The 20,593-nt window shown below is 48.1% G+C and overlaps 1 protein-coding gene across 2 annotated transcripts; it reads left to right on the top strand.

Moving 5' to 3' along the window:
* The first annotated feature begins 7,554 nt into the window (after positions 1-7,554).
* Positions 7,555-19,592, top strand: LOC131088657 (UAP56-interacting factor-like). 2 transcript variants are annotated; one of them, XM_058032898.1, is made up of 9 exons: positions 7,555-7,636; positions 9,935-10,078; positions 13,771-13,913; positions 15,216-15,340; positions 16,182-16,266; positions 16,706-16,749; positions 16,831-16,905; positions 17,548-17,659; positions 18,417-19,592. In XM_058032898.1, exons 1-9 carry the CDS (start codon positions 7,555-7,557, stop codon positions 18,510-18,512), a joined length of 906 nt encoding a protein of 301 aa, XP_057888881.1. In that variant the 3' UTR covers positions 18,513-19,592. The 2 variants fall into 2 exon arrangements, with proteins under 2 accessions (XP_057888881.1, XP_057888880.1); XM_058032897.1 differs by having other exon boundaries at positions 7,558-7,636; positions 17,548-19,592.
* The last annotated feature ends 1,001 nt before the right edge of the window (positions 19,593-20,593 follow it).

Genomic DNA, 20,593 nt, shown 5'->3' with positions numbered 1-20,593 from the left:
CGGACTATAAGAAATCACCCACGAATGGTCTGTGGCAGAACAAAGGCAAAACGAGCGAGCGTCACATGAAATGGGTGAAGGAACGCTCACAAAAGCCCCACAGACACGAATGCGCCGAGCTCGGAATGTGAAAGGGCAATGGGGAGACATAAATCAGAAGCCCTTTGCAAGGTCCAGGGCCCAGTTACCTGAATAAAATGAAACAGACCTGGTGGCATACTGGGTGGATGGATAATTACTTCTCCTACCATGTAATCAGTCCTTGCTAGGTCCTGCATATTTCTCTTCCAAAAATGGCTCTGGAGCTGTGATTAGGAAATGCTAAAGAAAGCCTCATAGACCCACATTTTCATGCAATTGTCATCTGTTTGATGAGCAGAATCTGCTTTCAAGCCTTGAACCTCAGGAAGATCCTTGAATTTTGGAATTGGTTTGGGTTGGTTTTGTTTATTTTTGCATGCATATGTCATGCCTAATTGGGGGATCAAGGGAAATTCCCTCTCCAGGGGCTATGGAAGAGACTGGCCTTCAGCCAGCAGCGTCACTGACAGACAGCTGAGCCATTATTGATCACTGAGGCCCAGAGCTGAAATCCCATGTGGCTGATGATGTCTGGGTGACATTCAGCACAACCACTGAGCCAGCATCAGTGAGCAGGTCCTGAGCAGTGCAGGGTTCAGTGCAGAGCTCTGTGGGTTTGGGCATCTCCCTGTCCTGGCACACGGATTGCCCTTCCAGCCAAGAGCTCTGTGTGCAAAATGCAGCTGTGGGGGAAGAGGTCCCATTGTCACCTGCAAACAGTGTGGCTGGCTGCCTCCTCTGCCCTCAGCTCTGCCTACTCACGGGGGCTGTGGCATTTCAGATGAATCCCTGCCAATCAGTCTGGCTGGGCCACAGCTTCTGCTCCTGCCCTGAAAAAACCAATCATTGCCTGGATTCCCACCAGGAAAATCAGGCCAACCTGTATAAACACTGCTGAGTGCTGCCCTTGGTTGAGGTTCCAGCCAGAGGGGGTGGAGGGTGAATAAACCCAGACTGGTGTTGGGCCAAGTGTGTAGGATGATTTTGTCAGCAGACATGGAGCAGGAGGCACAGTGGCTCTGCAGCTGGTGAGAGTGAAGCAGAGCAGGAGCCAGGACCAGCTCCAGCACATAAATTTTACTAAACATTAGAGATAGTTGCTCTGAGTTTCCAAAGTGTGTGGCACGGCACAGGGCCAGCTCAGAGGTGCAGTTTGGTTGTCCTCCCTCTCACCCACATCACTCAGCCTCTTGCTCTTTAGAGCCCAACTTAGATAAAGAAAAAGGTTAGCTGTCTTTGTATGAAATAGGTCTGACAAATTACCAAAGAGTTAAAGCATTTTTCTGTCACCAGAGTTCTCACATATTAGTGGCCTTTTTATCACTGTGCCTGCAGGTGCCCATACAAAAAGCAAGCCAAACTTGCTTGGTCTCTCATCTCACATCTTCAAAGGAACTGAAGTTTCCTATGCTGTGGGCTGGAAGCAATGTCTGAGGCTTTTCCTAACTGTTCACCAAAAATTCCCAATCTGCAAATTGTCTTCAGCAAATTGGTGCTGAGTCAGGCAAAAGCTTGAAAGCTGACGGCACATTCCTGTGGTAGAGCAGATTTACCTGTGGGGGTCATTTATCACCTCCAGTAGTTGCAGAACCAGAGCAGATGTCTGGAATGCTAAGGTCTAATTACTTTTATTTCTAATTTCACAGCCTTTCAACAGTTCTTTTTTCCCATGCCCTCCTTTCTTTGTCATTTCACAAGCAAAACCAGAGTTGCTAGTCTAGTGGCAGAAGGCTCCCCAAACGAACCTTCCTGGCACAAAGAGCAGCAAGCCACAGCTGTGCCCTCCCTCAGTTTCTCCTGGAAAACAGAGATTGTTGCATTTCTTGTTTATTATGGAAGTTGAGTAGAAGAAGAGGTGGAAACACTCAGATGTTGTCATGAGACTGCACAAGACAAACATATTTTCTTGTAGCCATGCCAGACAGAGTCAAGTTTCAGGAGTTTGAAAATTTCTGAAAATGCCACACTGCCATGAAGAGCTTCCACTTTGAAAATCTTTGTGGTTACCCACATCTGCCCCAGATGAGCTGAAACCTCATTAAGATATGACTTCAACAAATGTAATGTTAATGCCTGGAGGAATGAGATCTAGATCAGGCTTTGATCTATCTGACTTTCACCATGAAATGCAAGATGTGGTTGCTCACAACTCTTGCAGTGAGGCAGCCCTTGGCACAGCTCAGAACCAGGCAGTGAGAGCTGTGTGCCCGTCCTGCTGCTCTGCCTGCTGCTGCTCTCAGCCCTGCTCAGCATCATGGCTCACAGAGCTCCCCAGGGCACTGCCTTCTGCAGACAGCCAGACAGGATTATCTGCAGTGTTGCTGTGAAATTGATTGTGGCAGCAGGGACAGCAGGAGAGCGATCCTGGGTCACCTTTGTCACTCTGCAGGCTGTGTCCCAGCGCAGGCCAGCGCTGTGGTGAGGACATCAAAGCACAGTGACAGGCTGAGGTGCTGCCCAGGGCCTTGTGCAGAGTGATGCTCCCTCCACACCTCCACAGTGCTGGCAGCTCCACAAGCTCTGCCACCTCTGGCCAAGAACAGGGATTGTCCACAGCAGGGACACCCCTGAAGCTTTCAGTGCTCCTGAGTAAAGTCCTTGAGGTGGACACACAGCAAGGCTCTGTCAGTCTGGACTGCCATTTGCTTAGAGAAATTAAATACTCCTGAAATGTCAGCAACGACCTTTTTTGCATCCTTTAGAGACTTCCTTTTGCTTTAAGCAATTAAACAAGAGCTTTCCTACTGTTCTTGCTGTGCTTCTTTATAACTGCACTCAGTACTCCTCCATGGGTGAGACACTGAGGTAACACAATCACTGTTTCTTCAACACTCCCAGGATCCTGGTGCCATCTCCTTGATGCCTTTTCAAATCCTTTGTGTTTACTTATCTTATCAGCACATGTCATGGATATTGCTTTTCTACTTTGAGACCTGCAGGTGTGCACAGCTTCCCACAGGCAGTTAAAATAATCTCCAAATACCTGGATTCAAGATTCACACTAAAGTGGCACCATCTGGCCCATTTTGAAAGTGAAGTAAGCAAATGATACATATATTCCTTCTTAGATCAAAAGGCAAATGCCACTCTATCTCTGCTAAAGGGCAGTCATTTATCTGAAACACCATTTAAAAGAGCTAGAAATAGCTCAAAATACTCCAGCATCTGATGCTTGAATAGAGAAGAACCAAGCAGGATTCTGTCTGGCTGCCTTGGCAAGCAATATCTGTTCTTTAAGTCTTTTTGTACAGACCACAATGAGAGAGCAGATCCATTAATGAGAATATCCCTGATACCTTTCCCATTGGGAGCATCTGATTCATTGCACAGCTAGCAATGCTTCATTGAGCACCAGGAAACAATTCTGAAGGCAGTGGGGAGGGAGCATCTCTCCTTAAAGGCATCATTTCAATCCCCACCTATTCCAGCTACCTGCACTGCAAATCTCTTCTTGTGGTGCTGCAGAGGCCTTTGTCCTTCACTGAGCATTTTGGTGTGATTTCAGTCAAGATTTGTCCTTTTATTCTATTTTGAATAACTCGTTTGCTGTGCAGTAGCACACTTGTCTTGCTTGTTTCTTGGAGAGATTAGAAATGTTGCCCTTTCAGTGAAGGTTTACTTTAACATTGAGAGATCCCTAAAACCAGCATAAATTGAACTTACTCCTACATGACAACAAGCAGCAGAGCCAAGGGTGGTGTACCTGTGGATCTCCATTTACTGGAATGTTGCCTGGCTGGATTGCACTGATTGCTTCAGATTGTACTGAAGCTTCCAGCTCCCTGTCATCCTGTTCATGTGCTTTTTTATGGGATCACTGTGGGACACTCTGCATAGTCCAGAGGTACAGCTTATGGGTGTTGTAGCTAGGGTTTTGCATGTGCCAGGCTGAGATGGCAATTTTAATACACATACAGAGAGAGAGGGAGAGAAAAAGCCAATAATCCCTCTCTAAAAAACTCAGTTTTGCTCTCTGCAGGCTGCATCTGCTAAATTGTAAGAAGCAAAGGATTTTGTCATTATATGTGATCTTGTTTCCCTGAGCAGAGCTCAGTGATGTGTGTACCTCAGCCACTTTATGGCATACAGTGCATAAAAACTGAATTATCATCATCAATGTAGTTCGTTCTGGATATGGCTAAAATAAAGAAATAGTGGTGTAACTAGAATTTTCTTCCAAGAGCCTGAAGAAGTGTTTTGTTTTCTTCCATCTTCTCAAGAAGATGATTTTCAAGTGGTAACATATGGTTGAAAGGCCACATTCAGCATCTAACAATAGAAGATGAGCTCTTTCTAGTGGTGCTTCACCAATTTTGGAGCAAGCTATTGTAGCTGTACTGCTACCAGTGTTTCTTGTGAAGTGCTGAGAGTGATGGTCCTGGGGTTCTCATAAATTAAAAGGCCTAAACATCCCCCTTGTGGGCAAAATACAGGGTCACAAAAGTGATCAGAGTTTTGGCCCATTGAATTAAATGATTGTTTGTGCTTTGAGCAATTCTGGGAGAGGCTGGAAAGCTTCCATACCCTCAGATAAAAAATGTGGGCATGCAGATTCCAAGCCTTACCTTGTCACATATTCCTACAGCCACCAGGGCTTAGTTCCCAAGAAAAAAAAAAAAAAACTTTAACATTTATTAGCAATTGAGTCATGTAGTTTTAGGTCCTTTTCATGAAAGTGAACAGTCACATATTTTGCAATTTTGTATTAAGTAACTGTGATATGAGGTGCCCCTGGGAATAAAATACAAAGGGGCCAGTGTTAATTCTGAGATCACAGCATAAGATTTGTTACAACAATAAATCATGACAAGTAATTTAACATGCAGAAGATTCCTAAATCTACTTAGAGACCAAGAACACATTTCAGATAATACAAGTGTTTGACTGCTGCCATGTGTTCCTTTCTCCTACTGAATTTATTTTTATTTAGTTTTAACTAAAATCCTTCTAGGGCTCCTTGGGGTTTCATTGTATGACAAGCAGAGCATCTGATAAACTGAAAGGCCCAGTGCCCCGAAGTAACACTTGCTCTTTTGGAACAAGTTGGTCCTGCCTGTGCCTAACAAGGGAAGGAATACCTGGAGCCCTTGGCAGAGGTGCCCCAGTGCTCTTTGAGGGCTCAGCTTGATGGTTTGTTGCCACCGTATCAGTGAGTCAACACAAAACACTTCTAGAAGAAAGCATAACATAAATACTTCGCCCCTTTCCCCTTCTTTGTTTCTTTTTTTCATTGTTCATTTATTTATCTCCCTTTTTAGTTGTGAAAGTCACATTTCTGACATTACTTTTTGAGGATGCAGAGTGAAGTCTGTCTGCCAGACACCTGCAGTCCTCTCCAGGCAGGGGGATTGTGCTTCAGAGGAGGCTCTGGCTCTTCAGGCCTTTTCACCAACTCCAGCACGTGTCACCTCCACTGTTGATGTGAGAAATTGCTCAGGACTGAGGTGATGGCAGTGCTCAGACACACTAAGCAAATGGGACACTTGCCAAGATGTTAAGAGGTCACAGACTGGCAGTTGAGAGATAAGAGCACATATCAGCTCATACTTCCCAGATGAAGAAATATGGCTTGGAAAGGTTTTATCTCTGCCTTTAATGCTATGCACTTGAAGGAAAGCAGCTAATTAAACCTCTCAGCTGGTGAAGTGGAATTTGCTGAAAAAGCTGTGTTGTAGTTCCATGAAAAAATGTCCTTTGAATATTTTAGAATTGCCATTTCTAAACTCTGCCGTTGTCTTCCTTGGTCCCAAATGTTTGTTTCACTAAATGTGATCAAATAGAAACACTGCTGGAAATCTCTCAGCTGTTGTTTCCAGAGTTTCTGAAGATACAAATGTCCAAGATTTTACAGAAAGTCAGGAAAGCTTTCATGACACTGAGCTCACAGAGTGACCAACTCCACCTACTGCCCTGTGTGAAAACCTGGGTCATTCAGCCTGTAGCTGAGGAGACTCCAGAGCCCTGCTGCAGCCCTTCCCTCGTGTCTCTGGAGAGCTGCTGCTTTGCAGGACACTGCCAGAGCCCTGTCCTGCACCATTCCTGGGTGTTAGGAAATGATACAGCTCTACACCTCCTCTCCCAGTACATCACTAAAAGCTGGGCTTATATGGATACTTCCAGTTCTTTCCCAGCAGCCACAGCTTCTCTGGATACCCTGGCTAAACTGCTGGGAAATCTCAGAGGTTCTCTTTGGAAGAATTCTCTTGGACTAGGGCAGCATTAGAGCCAGGTTCCCCAGAGAACAGCAGAACCCCCAGCACATCTTGTGTACCCCAGAACATTGCAAACAAGGTTATCAACCCCAGCTCCTCACATCTCACACCAGTCTGCTTCCATGTTCGTTCTGCAGCGTCACTGCAAAATACAGCAAAGGTTATTTGCTGTCCCTCAGCACTGTTCCATTGTTTTCTTTCATGAAGGAACAACTCCCTTAACCAACACTTTCAGAAGCACTTGATCTTTCCAAGAGCTGTACACATACCAGGAGGTAATTCTTGCCCTGATTGATCTGCTTGTAGAAACTTCTCTCCCATTTGAGGTGCAAGATGGAAAACAACCACTGTATTGAAAACGCAGAACATGCAGACACTGCTCAATATTTATGTGGCCCCTATTATGTACGTGGTGAGAAAGTTTATTTCACAGCATTTGTCTTATGGAAACTTCAGAGAAAAGCATGCTCTTCACTTGATGTATGGTAGCCCTTTGGAAGATATTGTTATCCTATCTCTTTTTTATTTCTTCACCTGTCTTTTAACATAGAGGAAGATGGTTTAGCTCGCATTTTGTATTCAAACTGTAGAATAGCTTTGGTGCTATGTTACAGAGACTGAAAGATCCCTGAAGAATCTGAGTTCTGTGTGTGATGAGGATGCTGCCCCAAGACCAGTCCCAAATGGGAGCATCTTCCTCCAGGCGCTTACAAATAAGAACAGACTTCATGCACGAATATGAGCCACGAGTATCTCTGTTCGTAGAGTTGCTTGTTTTTCTGGTCTTCAGAAGGAAGCAAGGTCATTCCATCGTTCACACGGCTCAGAACTGACTGCCGGGTTATTAAAATACCTCTGCCGCTGGCATGATCCCCGGGGGAGGAGGGTTCGGGGAGAGAAGCGGAAAAGTGTCAGCGCAGAGGCTGGGGCACGGTGCTTGAGGCAGAGAGAGATGGAGGGGAGGTGCTGATGGAAGAGATCGGCGGGGAGGGTGCGGAGGGCAGGCGGCCGGGGCAGGGCTGAGCGCGGGCGGGGAGCAGCGCGGGCTGCAGGAGGTGCCGCTCGCTGCGGGGACAGGCCAGCGGGGCACGGCAGCCGGGACAGCCGGGCGGGGACAGGGACAGCCGGACACGGCAGCCGGGACAGCCGGGCGGGGCCGGGACCAGGGTAGGGACAGCCGTGGCGAGGGCAGGAGCGGCCGGGGCGGGCCGGGGCCGGCACATTCCGGGCAGGCGCAGTGAGCGCACAGCGCTCCGGGCCCATGGAGGCGGCGGGGCCGCAGCCCGCACCGGGCCCCGCGGCGGGGCCGCAGCCGGGCGCCGAGGAGATCGACATGTCCCTGGGTAGGTGCGGGGCGCTGCCGGGCCCTCCGTGCGGGCGGGGAGCCGGGGGGGGCCGTGCGCTGTGACTCGGGCCGGGCTCGGGCCGCAGGTGGCCCCGCCGTGCGGGTGTCCCTGTGCCGGTGCCGCTCGGGCGGAGGGGCCGTGTGCGGGCCCGGGCTCGGAGCTGCGCTGCGCTGCGCTGGGCTGGGCTGGGCTGGCAGCAGCCCGGGGCTCACGGGACAGCGGCACAGGGGGCTCGGGCAGAGCAGCCCCGCTGACAGAGAAGGGGGCCATGGCCTCGCCGTGCTATTTATAGCAGCTTGCTGCGATGCTCGCCATTCCTCTGGCACCGGGAATGTGCACTGAGCATAAACAACCGACAGCCGCCCTGCCGTGAACTCCCCGGGCCTGGATTCTGACGCATGGATGAGAGATCTTGGTGGATTATCGTGTTGGTGTCTCTGCTGTGAAAGGAAATCCACCAGCGCCTTTTGTTACTGGGTCAGCTTCCTAACTGAAACCTTGTGTCATTTCTTCCCAGCGAAGAGTCATTTGTTAGGAACGACGAACATTTTCCACTGCAAACTCGAACTGATCCCTTGGCGTATGCACCCTTGTTCTAATGTCTCTATGAGGAGCTATAGCAACAGTGGCTCCCTCATTTTTGATTTATTTTTCTCACATAGTGTTGCACACCCTTTTTCTCTTTGCTGATGTGTGATGCTCCCTTTGCTTTTGCTCTCCCTTAGTGCTTCTCTGAGTCAGACCTCCTTTGGTCCAACTCCATATTCCATCCAGAATGCACCTTACTCAGGGTCGAAGAGGGAATTGGAAAACAAGAGGCCCCTGGTGAAGAACTTTTTCCATCAGGTGGTTTTTCTATGCTTTCAGATACATTTGTGCCTTACATGAGTTAGCAGTCACAAAAAACTGCAGGAGTTACTTTAAAGCTGCCCTGATAGATCTCATTCTGCCTCGAGGGCATAGATGTACCAGAAATGACCTCTCAGGATCCCCCTGCAGCCTTGTGTAGTAGTCCATTACATCGGTCTGCTAATCCCATCATGTTTTTGGGCACAAAATGCAGGATAACGACACATACCCAAACAGAAAAGACACTGAAAGGTGACAGATCAAGCACCTGAGCATTCAGCCCCTCTCATTTGCTCATGCTGTGGACAGCCCGCCCTCGGATGAGTGTGGTCACCTCCCTGCAGAGCGTGCAGGGATGCTTTCAAAACGCTTCAAAGCATCCTGTGCTCCAAATCACACGTGCCCCAAAGGCACATTTCGCTGAGACCATTAGCAAATTCATCCCAAGAACGTGGCCCAGCATCTCCCAGCCTATTCTTTTCCTGGCAGACTTGAAAGAGAAATCACAAAAGCAGCCTATTCTTACATCTGCTCTAGTTTCTTTTCCTTGGGCTTTGTATTCATTTGGATATAGGAGTTTCTTGATAGGAGATGACAAGGGAGCAGTGCTGGAGGTCTGATAATTCATGGTAAGCACCCACTGAAAGCTGATGGTACTTCTGTCCTTTGACTTCAGAGATACATTAAGGAGCTGGAGTAGCCTCTGCCTGGGAAAGGCCTGTTTTGGATGCTTCATTTCTTGCTAATTCGTTCAAGTTAAAACATTCTGCCTGCAGCTTCACAGATGTGCCTTTATTATTTGCAAAGTATTTTCTGGAAGATTTGAGGTTAAAAGAAGAAAATGTTGGAAAATATGAATTATTGAAGAGACATCCCTTTGCCATTCCTCTTCATCAGAAGAGCTTGAGTTAAGAAGATCCCATTGATTGCAGACCAGCTGATTGAGAATGGAGGGGCCTGAGGTGTTTGTTTCTTGATAGAGCTCTGCACCTGGCACTGCTTTGTGCATGATCCAAGTAGCTCAACAGCTGTCACATCCTCCCCCCTTTGGCCACCTTTCCTACAGCAATTCAAGTCAGACCTTCTCAGAAAAGTTCTCTGCCCAGCACTGAGCTCCTGTGCCCCTGCAGAAACGTTTTCCCTTAGGCTTGTGGGACGCCTGCAGGATCAGATCCCTCGGTGGATGGGGTCTGAAATCTCTGTCCTGCCCGTGCTGGGGACGTGCTGGATGGTGGCTTATTTGTAAATCATTTGCTGCACTCTAATCTCCAGCCCACTAAATTGATCCTATACTTTCTAAACTGAGCTTAATCTTTCATTGTCTGCCCAGCGGAGCTCACAGAGCAGCGAGCTCCGTGTTTACCGCGGACAATCCGAGCACCCAGAGAGGGAATGGCTGTTGGTGGAAAGTGCAGTTTCCATGGATTTCTCCTCATTTCATTCCAGATGACATCATAAAGCGGCACAGGAAGGAGCAGCCAGATGCCAGTGCCGTGGGCGACAGCAGAAGGCAGCAGGTCAAGAACAGGAGCTCAGCCCCTGGCTATGGGCGGCCCCGGTACCGAGCCTGGAAGCAGAGGAATCTGCAAGGTACATGGGCACTTGAGGCAGCACAGCCTGGCCAGGCTGGGAAAGGCATTTTTAGCAAAATCCAGCTCTTCAATCCTTCTCCTATCCAATTTCTGTGTGCGGATAAGATGTGCTCAGGCCCTGATTAGCTTTTCTCCCCATAACAATAGAATATCAGGGCCCTTTCAGAGCATAATTCATCCATTTCTCTCCCTTCCACTCTCATGAATTACTAATTTAAAGTGACTTAATATCTATTCTCTATTCCCCTTGGCTTTGCATATTTTAATTATGCCTCTTCCTAATCCTCATTTTCCCAGAGCAGACTTAAATTATCCAAATTACCCCCTCAGTAGCTGTATTTGATAGCTCAGTTATTGAGGCTAAATTGTCACTTTTGCCAAGCATGCTATTTTTAGGGTGAGGGGTTTTTTTATAATACTGAGTGATCGCACCTTTGTTTTGTTCCACTGGCTTTTACCTACAAACCAAAGTTGTCTGCTGCATGAAATGATATCTCTGTGAATTTTTTTTAAAATTACTGCTAAGTCACTCCCTGAAGATTTTAGTGATATTTTTCAGAAATATCTTTTCAGTCTTATATTGGAGTGCCAATCATACATCAGGACAATGGGATCACTGGGGACAATCCTGCTTGTCTGTGTTCTGCCTCCCACCTTTCTTGGTGACCACCACACAGTGCCTTACTGAGGATTGTTCTAGTTCAAATCATGAAGGTGATAAATGCCCTTAGCAAATTGATTTTTCTATCAGAACCCACAGGCTTTGATATTCTCCTGCCCTCAAGCAATTACTGCACCGAGAGGCAAATCCAATAAAATATTTTTCCCTATTTCTTAGATGGGAGAGCTTTTCTGTTAATTTATATAATTATTTCTGCTAGTTTTAGTATTTCATAGGTTTTCAGGGAGTCTGAATTCAGCCCTGCCAAGTGCAGAGACCTGCCATGCTGTGTGGTGCTGATTGTCAGTAGCAATTTGGGGAAGCTCAGCATGACTGGGAATTTAGCCCATAATTCATCAGGGGCTCAGTTCACTTTGGTCCCTGCTGAAATGCAGTCCCTTCTGGGCTGAGATGTGATAACCATTATCAAAATGATGATCTGAGAAGCCCAGCACTGTAATGACAGAGGAGGGGGAAGGGTATTATGCTGATTAAACCAGCAAGCAAAGTGCTGTTAATCCCTCTTGGAATATGGCTTAAACCTCCCTAGTGGGGGAAAGATGATTTTTAATGACAAGAAATTTGAATTTCAAATCTCCTTGGAAAAAAGAGTCTGTCATACATGGGAACTTGTGCCCAGACTGGACTGGCTGAGCTGAGGTGCCTTTTGGCCATCCCAGGTGTGCTCAGGGCCAGGCTCTGAGCACACACCCAAACATGGGGTGTGTGTGGGGGGTTCTTCCCCAGCTGCTGATGCTGTGGGGTTTTATTGAAATGTTCTTACATTATTAAATATCTGCCAGACCTTTTGCAGACATGAAGCCTCCCATGTGTCACACACTTCAGGACACAGATGACAGAGCCTTGGTCCCCAGCTGGTGTGATGGGGTCCCCCTTGGAGGCTGATGGCTCTGTCATGTGTCATTTGTGTTGGGTGAGCTGTGCCTGAGTGCCCTGCTGAGCACAGGCTCTCTAATAGGAACAGACTGACAGGGACATGATTTTCTAGTCAGGGCTGCCTTCTGCAGCAGTCCCTGCCATTGCCCTGAGAGTATCCAGGAAAGGCAGCTGAGCTCAGCCTCTTGTCCTCCACAGGGTGTAGGAGAGCTGTGCAGCAGGGCTGGGTGTCCAGGAGCAGAGCAGCCCAGCCAACAGGCAAGAGATAGGGACAGGCCCAGGGTAGGGGCTGAAGAGAAACAAGGCAGGGCAAAAACAGACTGGGGGAATAGAAGCAGGAGAAAAAATCAAAGGGACATTGACTACAGAAAGTCCACATCTGGTCAGAAAGAAACAGTTTGCCAAAATTGAATGTTTGTCACGAGAGGAACATTTACACACCTGCACCTCTGCAGTGAGAGGGCATTGTCTGCAAAGGAAATAACAACTGGCCCCGGAGCTTGTGAACTGTCTTGTGTTTTTGTGCATGTTCCCAAGCAGCACCTCTGGCCACGGGGCACGAAGCACCCCAGCATGGTGTTTGGGGTCTGCTTCCCACGGGCCTGTCCTGGTGCCCTTCTGTTTAGAGCCAGAGCAGCTCAAATCATCTTCAAGCATGTCCCATTGTAAGCAGCTCAGGTTGGTGCTGGCTGGTGTGACACCCTGAGGCTGCAGCCTTCATTCCTTGTGGCAGTGGTGGCCCCTCACAGCCATGCCACTGCTGCCTCAGGACACTTCATTTGCAGCTGCTCCAAGGCAGTATAAATTGCTGTCACGTAGCAGTTGATGTGAGATCAATATATGCACCTCACTGCTCTGTGCTTTGTGTCAGTGAGATCCAGGGTTTGAGTGCACTCTCACTGCCCTCTGCCATGCACTGCTTTGTGCCTGATTTATTCACCCCAAGGTGTGGGCACACCTCACTGCAGCAGCTCTTGGGGGGAATGGGCTCAAAACAGAGGGGCTTCAGTGACCTTGCAGCTGGGGATGGCAAAGAGTGAAGCAGCAGTGAAGGAAAGCACACATCTGCTGTTTACCCTTGTGTGCACTGAGCAGTATAACATCTGGTTATAGATAATGGAGGTGTTTGGTAGGCTTGGGGCACCCTTCTGGACATGCTTGAGCTGCCTGCCTTGGTTCAGAGATCAGAGCACAGCGTGGTGGTGACCCTGTGCAGGCAAACCCTTGATAAACTGGTGTGAAGGGCAGCCTGGTGATTGTCCAGCCCTGGGCCAAGCTGAATGGTGCTGCTGACTGTGCCCAAGTGGCTCTGCTTAGGTGTTGCTTCAGGGATCTGCTGGTTTGTGAGGTAACAGAAAGAAATTCCATCCTGGCATTCCAGCTGAGGCTTTGTGATTGTTGTTGTTGTGCCTGTGGCAGCTCGCACAGTGACTCAGAGACTTGCTGTCTCATTACGACTACAGAATTTTGTTATGTGCAGTAATTAGGTTTGGAAGCACTGTGCCTCAGTGTGACAGGGCTTTCCTGTCGCTCAACACTTCAGCACTCTTCAGAATCATCAGCAGGCTTAGGGGAGAAGGTTAAATGCAGGACGTACAGCGAGTGTGTGTGTATCATGGCAGAACAGCAGGACGCTTCTACTACAATAGGAGAAACTATGGTGTGTCAAGCTAAAAGAAAACAAATATATATATATATATATATATATATAAATAAAAATTGTGCTATGATGTGGGCCCTCAGAGCTGCTGTGGGGCTGGGTTTGGGATGCTCAAGTCGTGTATATCTGTAGCTAAAGGCTTTCTCTGTTTCATAGTTAATTCATGGCAGTGTGAGCTCTGACAACAGATTGACAGGTCTCCTGATGTGGGTGTTCCTGTCTTTATGAGGAATCAGAATTGTGAAAGGCGTTTCTGTTCTGTATTCTTTCACATCAAATAATGTGTATGGCAGTCCTATATACAATAAGAGTGCTAGAGAGACATTGGAGAAATTCATTATTTAAAATGAATCAGCGTGACTTTTGCACCACTACTTCTGTAGTATCACATTAAGTTAACCTTGTAATCTATTTACAAAACTGGAGTCATAAACCAAATTTTGAAGGTTGCTAAAGAGGGCTTTGTTTTTAGGACCTCAGCGTTTCAGAAGAGGCTTTGGACAGCAGCAGCTCAATCGGAGGCAGTTCAGGAATGCTCTGCCTGGTGGCAAGAGAAGAGCAGCTGCTGCATTCCAAGGAGTGAGCCCGTTGAACCGCCAGGACTCGGCCCAGGAGGTAGGGCAATGAGGAGGGTCTGGCTTTTCCCTAATGTCATGTGGAAATCTGCTCAATTTTATGATCCTGGATCACCCCAAAGAACAATCTGCATAAAAAACACCATCTTTTAATGCCTGTGCACAGCATTTGTATGCATAGGTGAGTACAGACGTACATGAATATGGAATAGCAATTTTACAGTTAGTTTTATAAAGCTTCTGACTTAGCATAATTTTACTGATCAGTTCCCATGGGTTTTGCTAAAAAAGATTTTTTGAAATTAGTATGAAAAGGTTTAAAAATATTTCCATAAAAATTAATTCCATGGCATCTCATCTTACTATTATCATTTAGAGGAGGTGTGTTAAGATTCTTTGTTATTTGTTCTCCACCCAGAGCATTTTCCTAGTTCCTGTGAAGTCAAAGGACAGACTTGGTGACTTGTCAGGTGACTCTGGTTCAGAGATGTACTTTCCACCAGAGACACTGATTGCCAGTGCTGTGACAGATAGTGTGAGAGGCAGCTGGGTTTTCCTGCACTGATGAAAATCCACTCAGTTAGGAGGTCATAGATGTTCAGTGAGCTTTTCAAAAAAATGCAAGTGCTGAAGAGGATGGCACATTTAGTGAATGTGTTGTAGGGGTGTAAATAAGAAAGCCCTAAACTGAGCATGCATGTGCAAGGAGTGAGGTTATTCCTGAAAAAAAAGACCAGCATGACTCAGATATTGAGTGTGGCTGGTATTTACAGAGTAATAAGCAGTTGCTAGGAGGCAGAATTCTACAGTAGCTTCCACTTTGCAGGAATAAACCAAGGGGGAAGAATATGGAAATAGACCTCAGTTAGTTGGTACTAACATGATGGTAGCTGTCCCACAGAAGTCACCAGGCTGGAGCCTGGGGCAGTGTGTGTTGGAACTGCAGGACAGACCCTGCTGAGGCTCTTCTGGTGTGTTCCATGCAGCAGGGCATGGTCCAGGCAATGCACCTTCCAGACAAGAAAGAGCTGATGACCAAAAGGGTGAACAGGGCTGAAACCTGAACAGGGCTGTAATGCACAGCTTCTGTGAGATTCACTCTGCATGGACTGATCTTTGTTTTCTTCTTTGGTTTCTGCAGCATTAGAATTAAATGAATTAGAATTAGAATGCAGCATTCTCCCTGGCACCTGCTGTTCCACGTGCAGGAAGCAAGGCACCCCCTGACTGATTGTTATCAGCAGAGAGCAGCCCCTCGTGTGCTGTCCCTGCCCTCACCCCCTGCTCTTGTACCAAGATTGTGCTGCAGGTGACAACTGCTGAGGTCTCCCTGCTCTTTCAGGGCACCAAGAAGAGCAATGCTTTTGCCAAAAGCAGTGGTGGGCAGCAGGAGGAACAGCCACAGCCATCTGCAAGCCCCAAGAGTTTCAGAGCAGATGCTGCCAGCATCCGTGCCCCAGGGAGGAGGTAAAATCTTTGGTAACTCTGGGTTATTTTGGCTTTCAGTGGTTTTTACCTGTGAAAATCATGGGATTTTTTTTTACCTGTGCAGTTTATGGGGTTTCTCTCTCTGTATGTGCCAGCTGGGTGTGGCTACAGCCATGTGCATGTGCAGCACCAGAAAAATACCCCTGGGTATGTTAGGAAGGCACTGGGAAAGGAAACAACCTCATGCTCATAGTTAATAATGCCTATATTAATCTGTGATTTTATTTCAGGAAGCACAGAAAATGTGACCTTGGTATTTTTAATAAACTTAGTCGCTTTGGGAAACTTTTGAAGGGTGAAATAGCATTTATTTTCATGCAGGCAGGAAATACAGATTCCAGCCATAAGGGATGGGCAGACAGGGAGTGTGTCCCAGTGAGGGGCTGCAGGAGCAGGCTGTGCCCCAGGAGCTGGGAGGAAGGCAGTGTGCCAGGTGCTGGGCACTGTCTCATCAAGATCATTATGTTCCCTGAGCTCAAAAGGAAGCTCCTTGCAATCCTTCATCTGCTCTGAGCAGAACAGGGACTGAATAACACTGAGAGGTCCTTTCTGACCTGATTTTTTTCTATGATTTTCCTCCCATGTTTTTTGCTTTTAATGAGCACAGCTCAGAACACACAAACTGTTGCCTCATTTGAGCAGGAAATCAAGTTCCTCTGAAATCCTTTGCTGGCAGAAAAACCTGTTGGGCTGAACTCTGTAACAAACTGCCTCATTTGCTTCTTACACTGCTTTTTTAGACCAGCTTGGGTTAGGTATTTTGGCATTAAGTGTTAGAGATACCTGGTATGATGCTGACCTCTTTGTCTCTCTCCTTTAGCAGGCCTTTCTTGCTGAACAGGGGAGCAGCATTCCAGCAGAAGCGGATGCAGCAGTGGTTCTACAAAGCTCCCTTCCAGAGATGGGTCAGTGCTTGAGACATTTCCTCTGCAGCCTGCTGCTAGTGACAAACCTTCACGTTTTACCAGCCCAGTTGCAGCTTTGCTTCCTAAAGTAACTGGGGGAGAGATGCCCTCATTTGTTATGCAGACCTGATCGCTGCATGCATTGATAGGAAAGTATTTGCAGGCAGTTTTTAATGCAGCTTGGTATTCTGGCAGCTGGGAAATAAATCCTGGGAGGGTGATAAAAATAAACCTTGCAATTTATAGAGCAGCACAAGCAGGGCAAGGTAAAGGCACCTCATACACATTACTGTGCTAGTGGGAAACCCCAGATTAGCACATTTCTTCACAACTCACAAGGAAGGAGCTCTTCAGATACACCAAACAAAATCCTGGAAAAGGAGTCACTGTTTCTGAGAGCTAATTCTTTGAAGTAATTGTTTTTAAATATATTTTACAGCAGATGGATTCTCAAGGAGAAGGGAAACCGCCAAGGATGAGAAGGTAATTGGTGAACAAAGGCACAATGCAAATAGGCAGTGCTCTTTCAGGCTTGAAGCTGGATAAATCTCCCTGTCTCGGCAGGTGGCAAGTGAAACCCAGCCCGGGAGCAATTCTGACGGTTTCTGTGCTTAATCCCCAGGCGGGCCAGCTCAGCCTGTAAGTAAATGAGGTGATTTGTTAGGGTGGGAGCCCTACAAAAGCCATTGCAAATCCCTTTAGCATTATTGCAGCTTCACTTCTGTAATGAGTGTGCAGCGAATGGTTCAGACCCAAAATGGTTGGCAAATGATGTCTGGTTCCTTTCCCAGCATATCAGAAGGAGATAGAAATCTCCTCTATTTACCTGTAATTACATGGTAATCTGTAATTACACTGCCCTCATTTGTTATGCAGAGTGAGGAGAAATGGAAGCACCATTGTGGGAAGAGGTGGCAGGCTGGTTGTGCTGGTTGTGGGGTGTTGGGAGAAACAGCATGCCCCAAAGGGACACCCTGTGCTCGCTGTGTAAGAGGAGCTCAGAGGCTGGAAAGGGGCAGCTGCAGGACCTGGCACCCAGCTGGGGGCAGAGGGGAGGGTGGGTGAGGGCACTGTGCATGTCCCGGGTGCAGAGAGCACCCCTGAATAGCCTGGATGTGACAGTCCCCAGTGCTGGCCTCTGCCTGCACGGCTGCTCTGCCAGGGAGACATGCTATGGGACAGGTGGAGTGTGTGGCTGTGTCCTTTACTCTGTGCTGGTTTGAGAGGATGGGAAGTGCTGCCTGAGCATCCTGAGTGACAGCAGCTCTGTGCTTTCCCCAGGCCTGGATCCAAGCGCCCATTCCTGCGAAGCCAGAGAGCCCCAGCACAGGTGGCCAAGCCCCAGCCCCGGGGGGTGCTGCTGAGGTTCAACTTCCGCGCCATGGCCAACCAGGTAGAGGATTGTCGACGGCACAGGAGGCACCTGGCTCCCTGCAGCAGCCCTGCCACTGAGCTCTTAACGTCACACTCAGGTTTCTGGGGCTGCCAGCTGGGTTTATCTAACACAGCCTGGGAGGAAAGTCCCGTAGCTGTGTTGGCCAGGTTGCTCACAAAACTGAAGGCACTTGAGAAGACTGCTCAGCAACTACAGACTCAGCCCAGTTTTCCCCACTCTGATGGCCTGTCTTGGCCTGTCCGTGTGCTTGCTTGGAGCAGGGAGGTCCTGCTGATGAGTAGTCCTGGCCAGAGGGGACTGTTTCACTGTCAGTGCTTCCCATTCCTCAGAGACACGTGGCACTTCTGGGCTTTGCTCGCTCTTTGCTTTGGTGCCCTTCTTGGTGTCACATTTTACACTGAAGTATGGTCCAAGAGCCCTGGGGCAGCTGAGAAATCCTGCTCCACCTTCTTCATTGCCGGCGTCTCTTGTCTGGACGGTTTGGTTTTACCTGGTGCCTTGTGCTCAAATGCCATCTGCTTGCTCCTGTTCTTGCCGAGGATGCCCTGTGTCCTGGGGCTGGGAGCTGCTTGGAGGTTTTCCAGCCACACACAGTCTGTCGAGCTCCCTGTGTCTGTGTGCTGAGTGGTTTAATTGACTAACCAGCTGTGAATCACCAGCCTGACTGATGGGCTCTAATCAATACCCCTGCTACGAGTTTGGCTGTGCTTTGCCACAGGACAGGGGACTGACTCGCTCTCGCTTTCCCCTGCAGACCAGCCTGACTCTGGATGAGAGGTTCTCTGGTCTGAGGAATAAGAGGCGCTTTACAGCGGCCAGGAGCGCCCGGCGGACGGTCACCATGCCTTAGGACACGTGCTCGGCACAGGGACTGCCTGGGACACTCCAGGCTCCCTGACACGGCCTCAATAAAAGTCCTTAGATTCCCTTTGAGATAGCTGATTTGGCAATGTGCTGTCTCCTTCCTTCCACACAGAGTGAATGAGTGAGTGAGGGCAGGGATCAGGCAGGATGAGCGTTTGGGCCAGAGCACGGGGCAGGTGGGACACGGGCAGGGAGGGGGATGAGCAGAGATGGATTTGCTGGGAAGCTGCAGGGCTGGCACCAGCCCTGTCCCCCTGCCAGGGCACCCTGTGCTGACCAGGGTGATGGCTGATAGTGGGAGGGTGTACCATGGAGCCTTCCTACACTGTCTGGGGTGGGAGGCTTTGAGCATCATGTGCCTGCCCACATGGGAGAAAGTGGGGATGCTGCAGCTGCCCACAGTCACCAGCATCCACCCAGCTGCCCAAGTTTTGTTTGCAGGCATCCCTGCCCAGAGGTTTGCAGTGTAAGACCCCTCCATCCTGAAAACCTGTTGCTTTGCCCTGACAGGCCTGAGCAGCTTGCATTTCTCTGTGGATTGCTGTGCTGCCCTGACTGCTGCTGCAGGGACGGGGTGAGACGTGCCCTGCCGTGCTGCTGGAGTCACTGTCCTCAGCACGGAGCCGGACAGGCTGCCCCAGCCCAGATCACATTTTCTTTCCAGTGCTGAGTAGTTCTGCATTAGGGTTTTTGTAGTTGCAGCTCCACCCATACTCAAAGCAGCAGCATAATCAAACCAGCAGCAGCACTCTGTTAAACATTGGGTGAGATGTTAATGAGCTGGGTTTAGACATTTGTAATGAAGCCCTGCATCAACCCTGAGTAACTGCTCCATCCTCCATCCATTGCTGGAACCCAGCACTGAACATGCTGGACACAGCCTGTTACTGGGCTCTGAGCTATACTTATAACAGGAAATATCTGATAGACTGCTTTATGTTTTACACCAAGCATCTTTAAGAGACTGGACTTGGCATTGGTTTTATAGGATTGTGTGAAATGTTTTAGTTGATGAAGCAGTGATGTATGAGTCCAGTGCACTGAATAAAAATCTTAACTTGTCAAATGTCACCTCTGGTTATTTCCTTTCCTTCAACAGCTCTTTGGTGCAAGTTCAGCTTCTGTGTGACACTGGTGCTTTGGGGGAAACTGGCCCCCATTGGTGCCCACCTGCAGGCAGTTCACTGCTTTAAAAGCTGGCTCCAAAGCAGTGTCAAGTTTTCAACAGCTATTTTGTAAAATCTTTGCTGTGATCTCTTATGCCTTGAATGTTATTGGCAAAATTATCAGAGCAGTCCTGGCTACTCAAAATTGTATTTTTTGTTCAAAATTGTTCAAAATTAAACAAATGTACCCCAATAGTCAGGTTAATGAACTCTGGAGGACACATCACCCCTTCCTGCAAATAGTCTGTATGTCATGGAAGTTAAAAAGTTGAACTAGAAGCACAGTCACAAATGGCAGTAGCCCTGATTTCGGTTGCCTCCTGACTATAAATATGGACAGAAGATGGCAGATTCACTAGGAAAACCTGAGCACTTCTTCAGTCAGGTTGGAAAGGGATGGAGCCATTCAGTCCTGAAAGAACTGAAGGCTGAGTGGAAAACATTGTTCTGCTGTTCAGATCGCACCCTGATTCTATTCTCCAAAGAAATGCTTTATGGCAATCTGTACCTTATAATCTTTTAACCACTCTTGAAATTTATATTGAGGGCTTAGGTGATAAAACCTGCTTTTTTCCCTAGCTTGATTCCCTTGCAGTGCTGGGTGACTTTTTATGTAGCAGGAGATAAAACAGGCTTTGCACTGAATTCACAAGCAGCCAAAATGCATAAGCATCACACAAAAAACATACTGGGAGAGGGCACAGTGTGAGCTCAGCCCAACAGGCATAAAATACCCCATTATGCCACAGTGGGATGGTCTCTAAACCCACAGAATGATGGTCTCTAACAGAATTATCCCTGCTGTTGTGCACAGGGTGAGCTGCTGCATGGCGGGTGTTTGTGTGACACAGTTCAGCTGCTTCCTGAGTCCTCGCTGGGGCACACGGGGCCTGTGCTCATA

The sequence above is a fragment of the Melospiza georgiana genome, chromosome 12 (assembly GCF_028018845.1).
Source record: "Melospiza georgiana isolate bMelGeo1 chromosome 12, bMelGeo1.pri, whole genome shotgun sequence".
In the NCBI taxonomy this organism is placed as follows: Eukaryota; Metazoa; Chordata; class Aves; order Passeriformes; family Passerellidae; genus Melospiza; species Melospiza georgiana.
Note: the sequence above shows the minus strand (reverse complement) of the source record. Positions and strands in the feature narration are given on the sequence as shown.

Excerpts from the sequence above, each read along its gene's own strand:
- LOC131088657 (XM_058032897.1), top strand. Across the intron at positions 15,341-16,181 it reads ATCCGTGCCCCAGGGAGGAG|CAGGCCTTTCTTGCTGAACA; the intron begins GTAAAATCTTTG and ends TCTCTCCTTTAG. Across the intron at positions 16,750-16,830 it reads AAACCGCCAAGGATGAGAAG|GTGGCAAGTGAAACCCAGCC; the intron begins GTAATTGGTGAA and ends CTGTCTCGGCAG.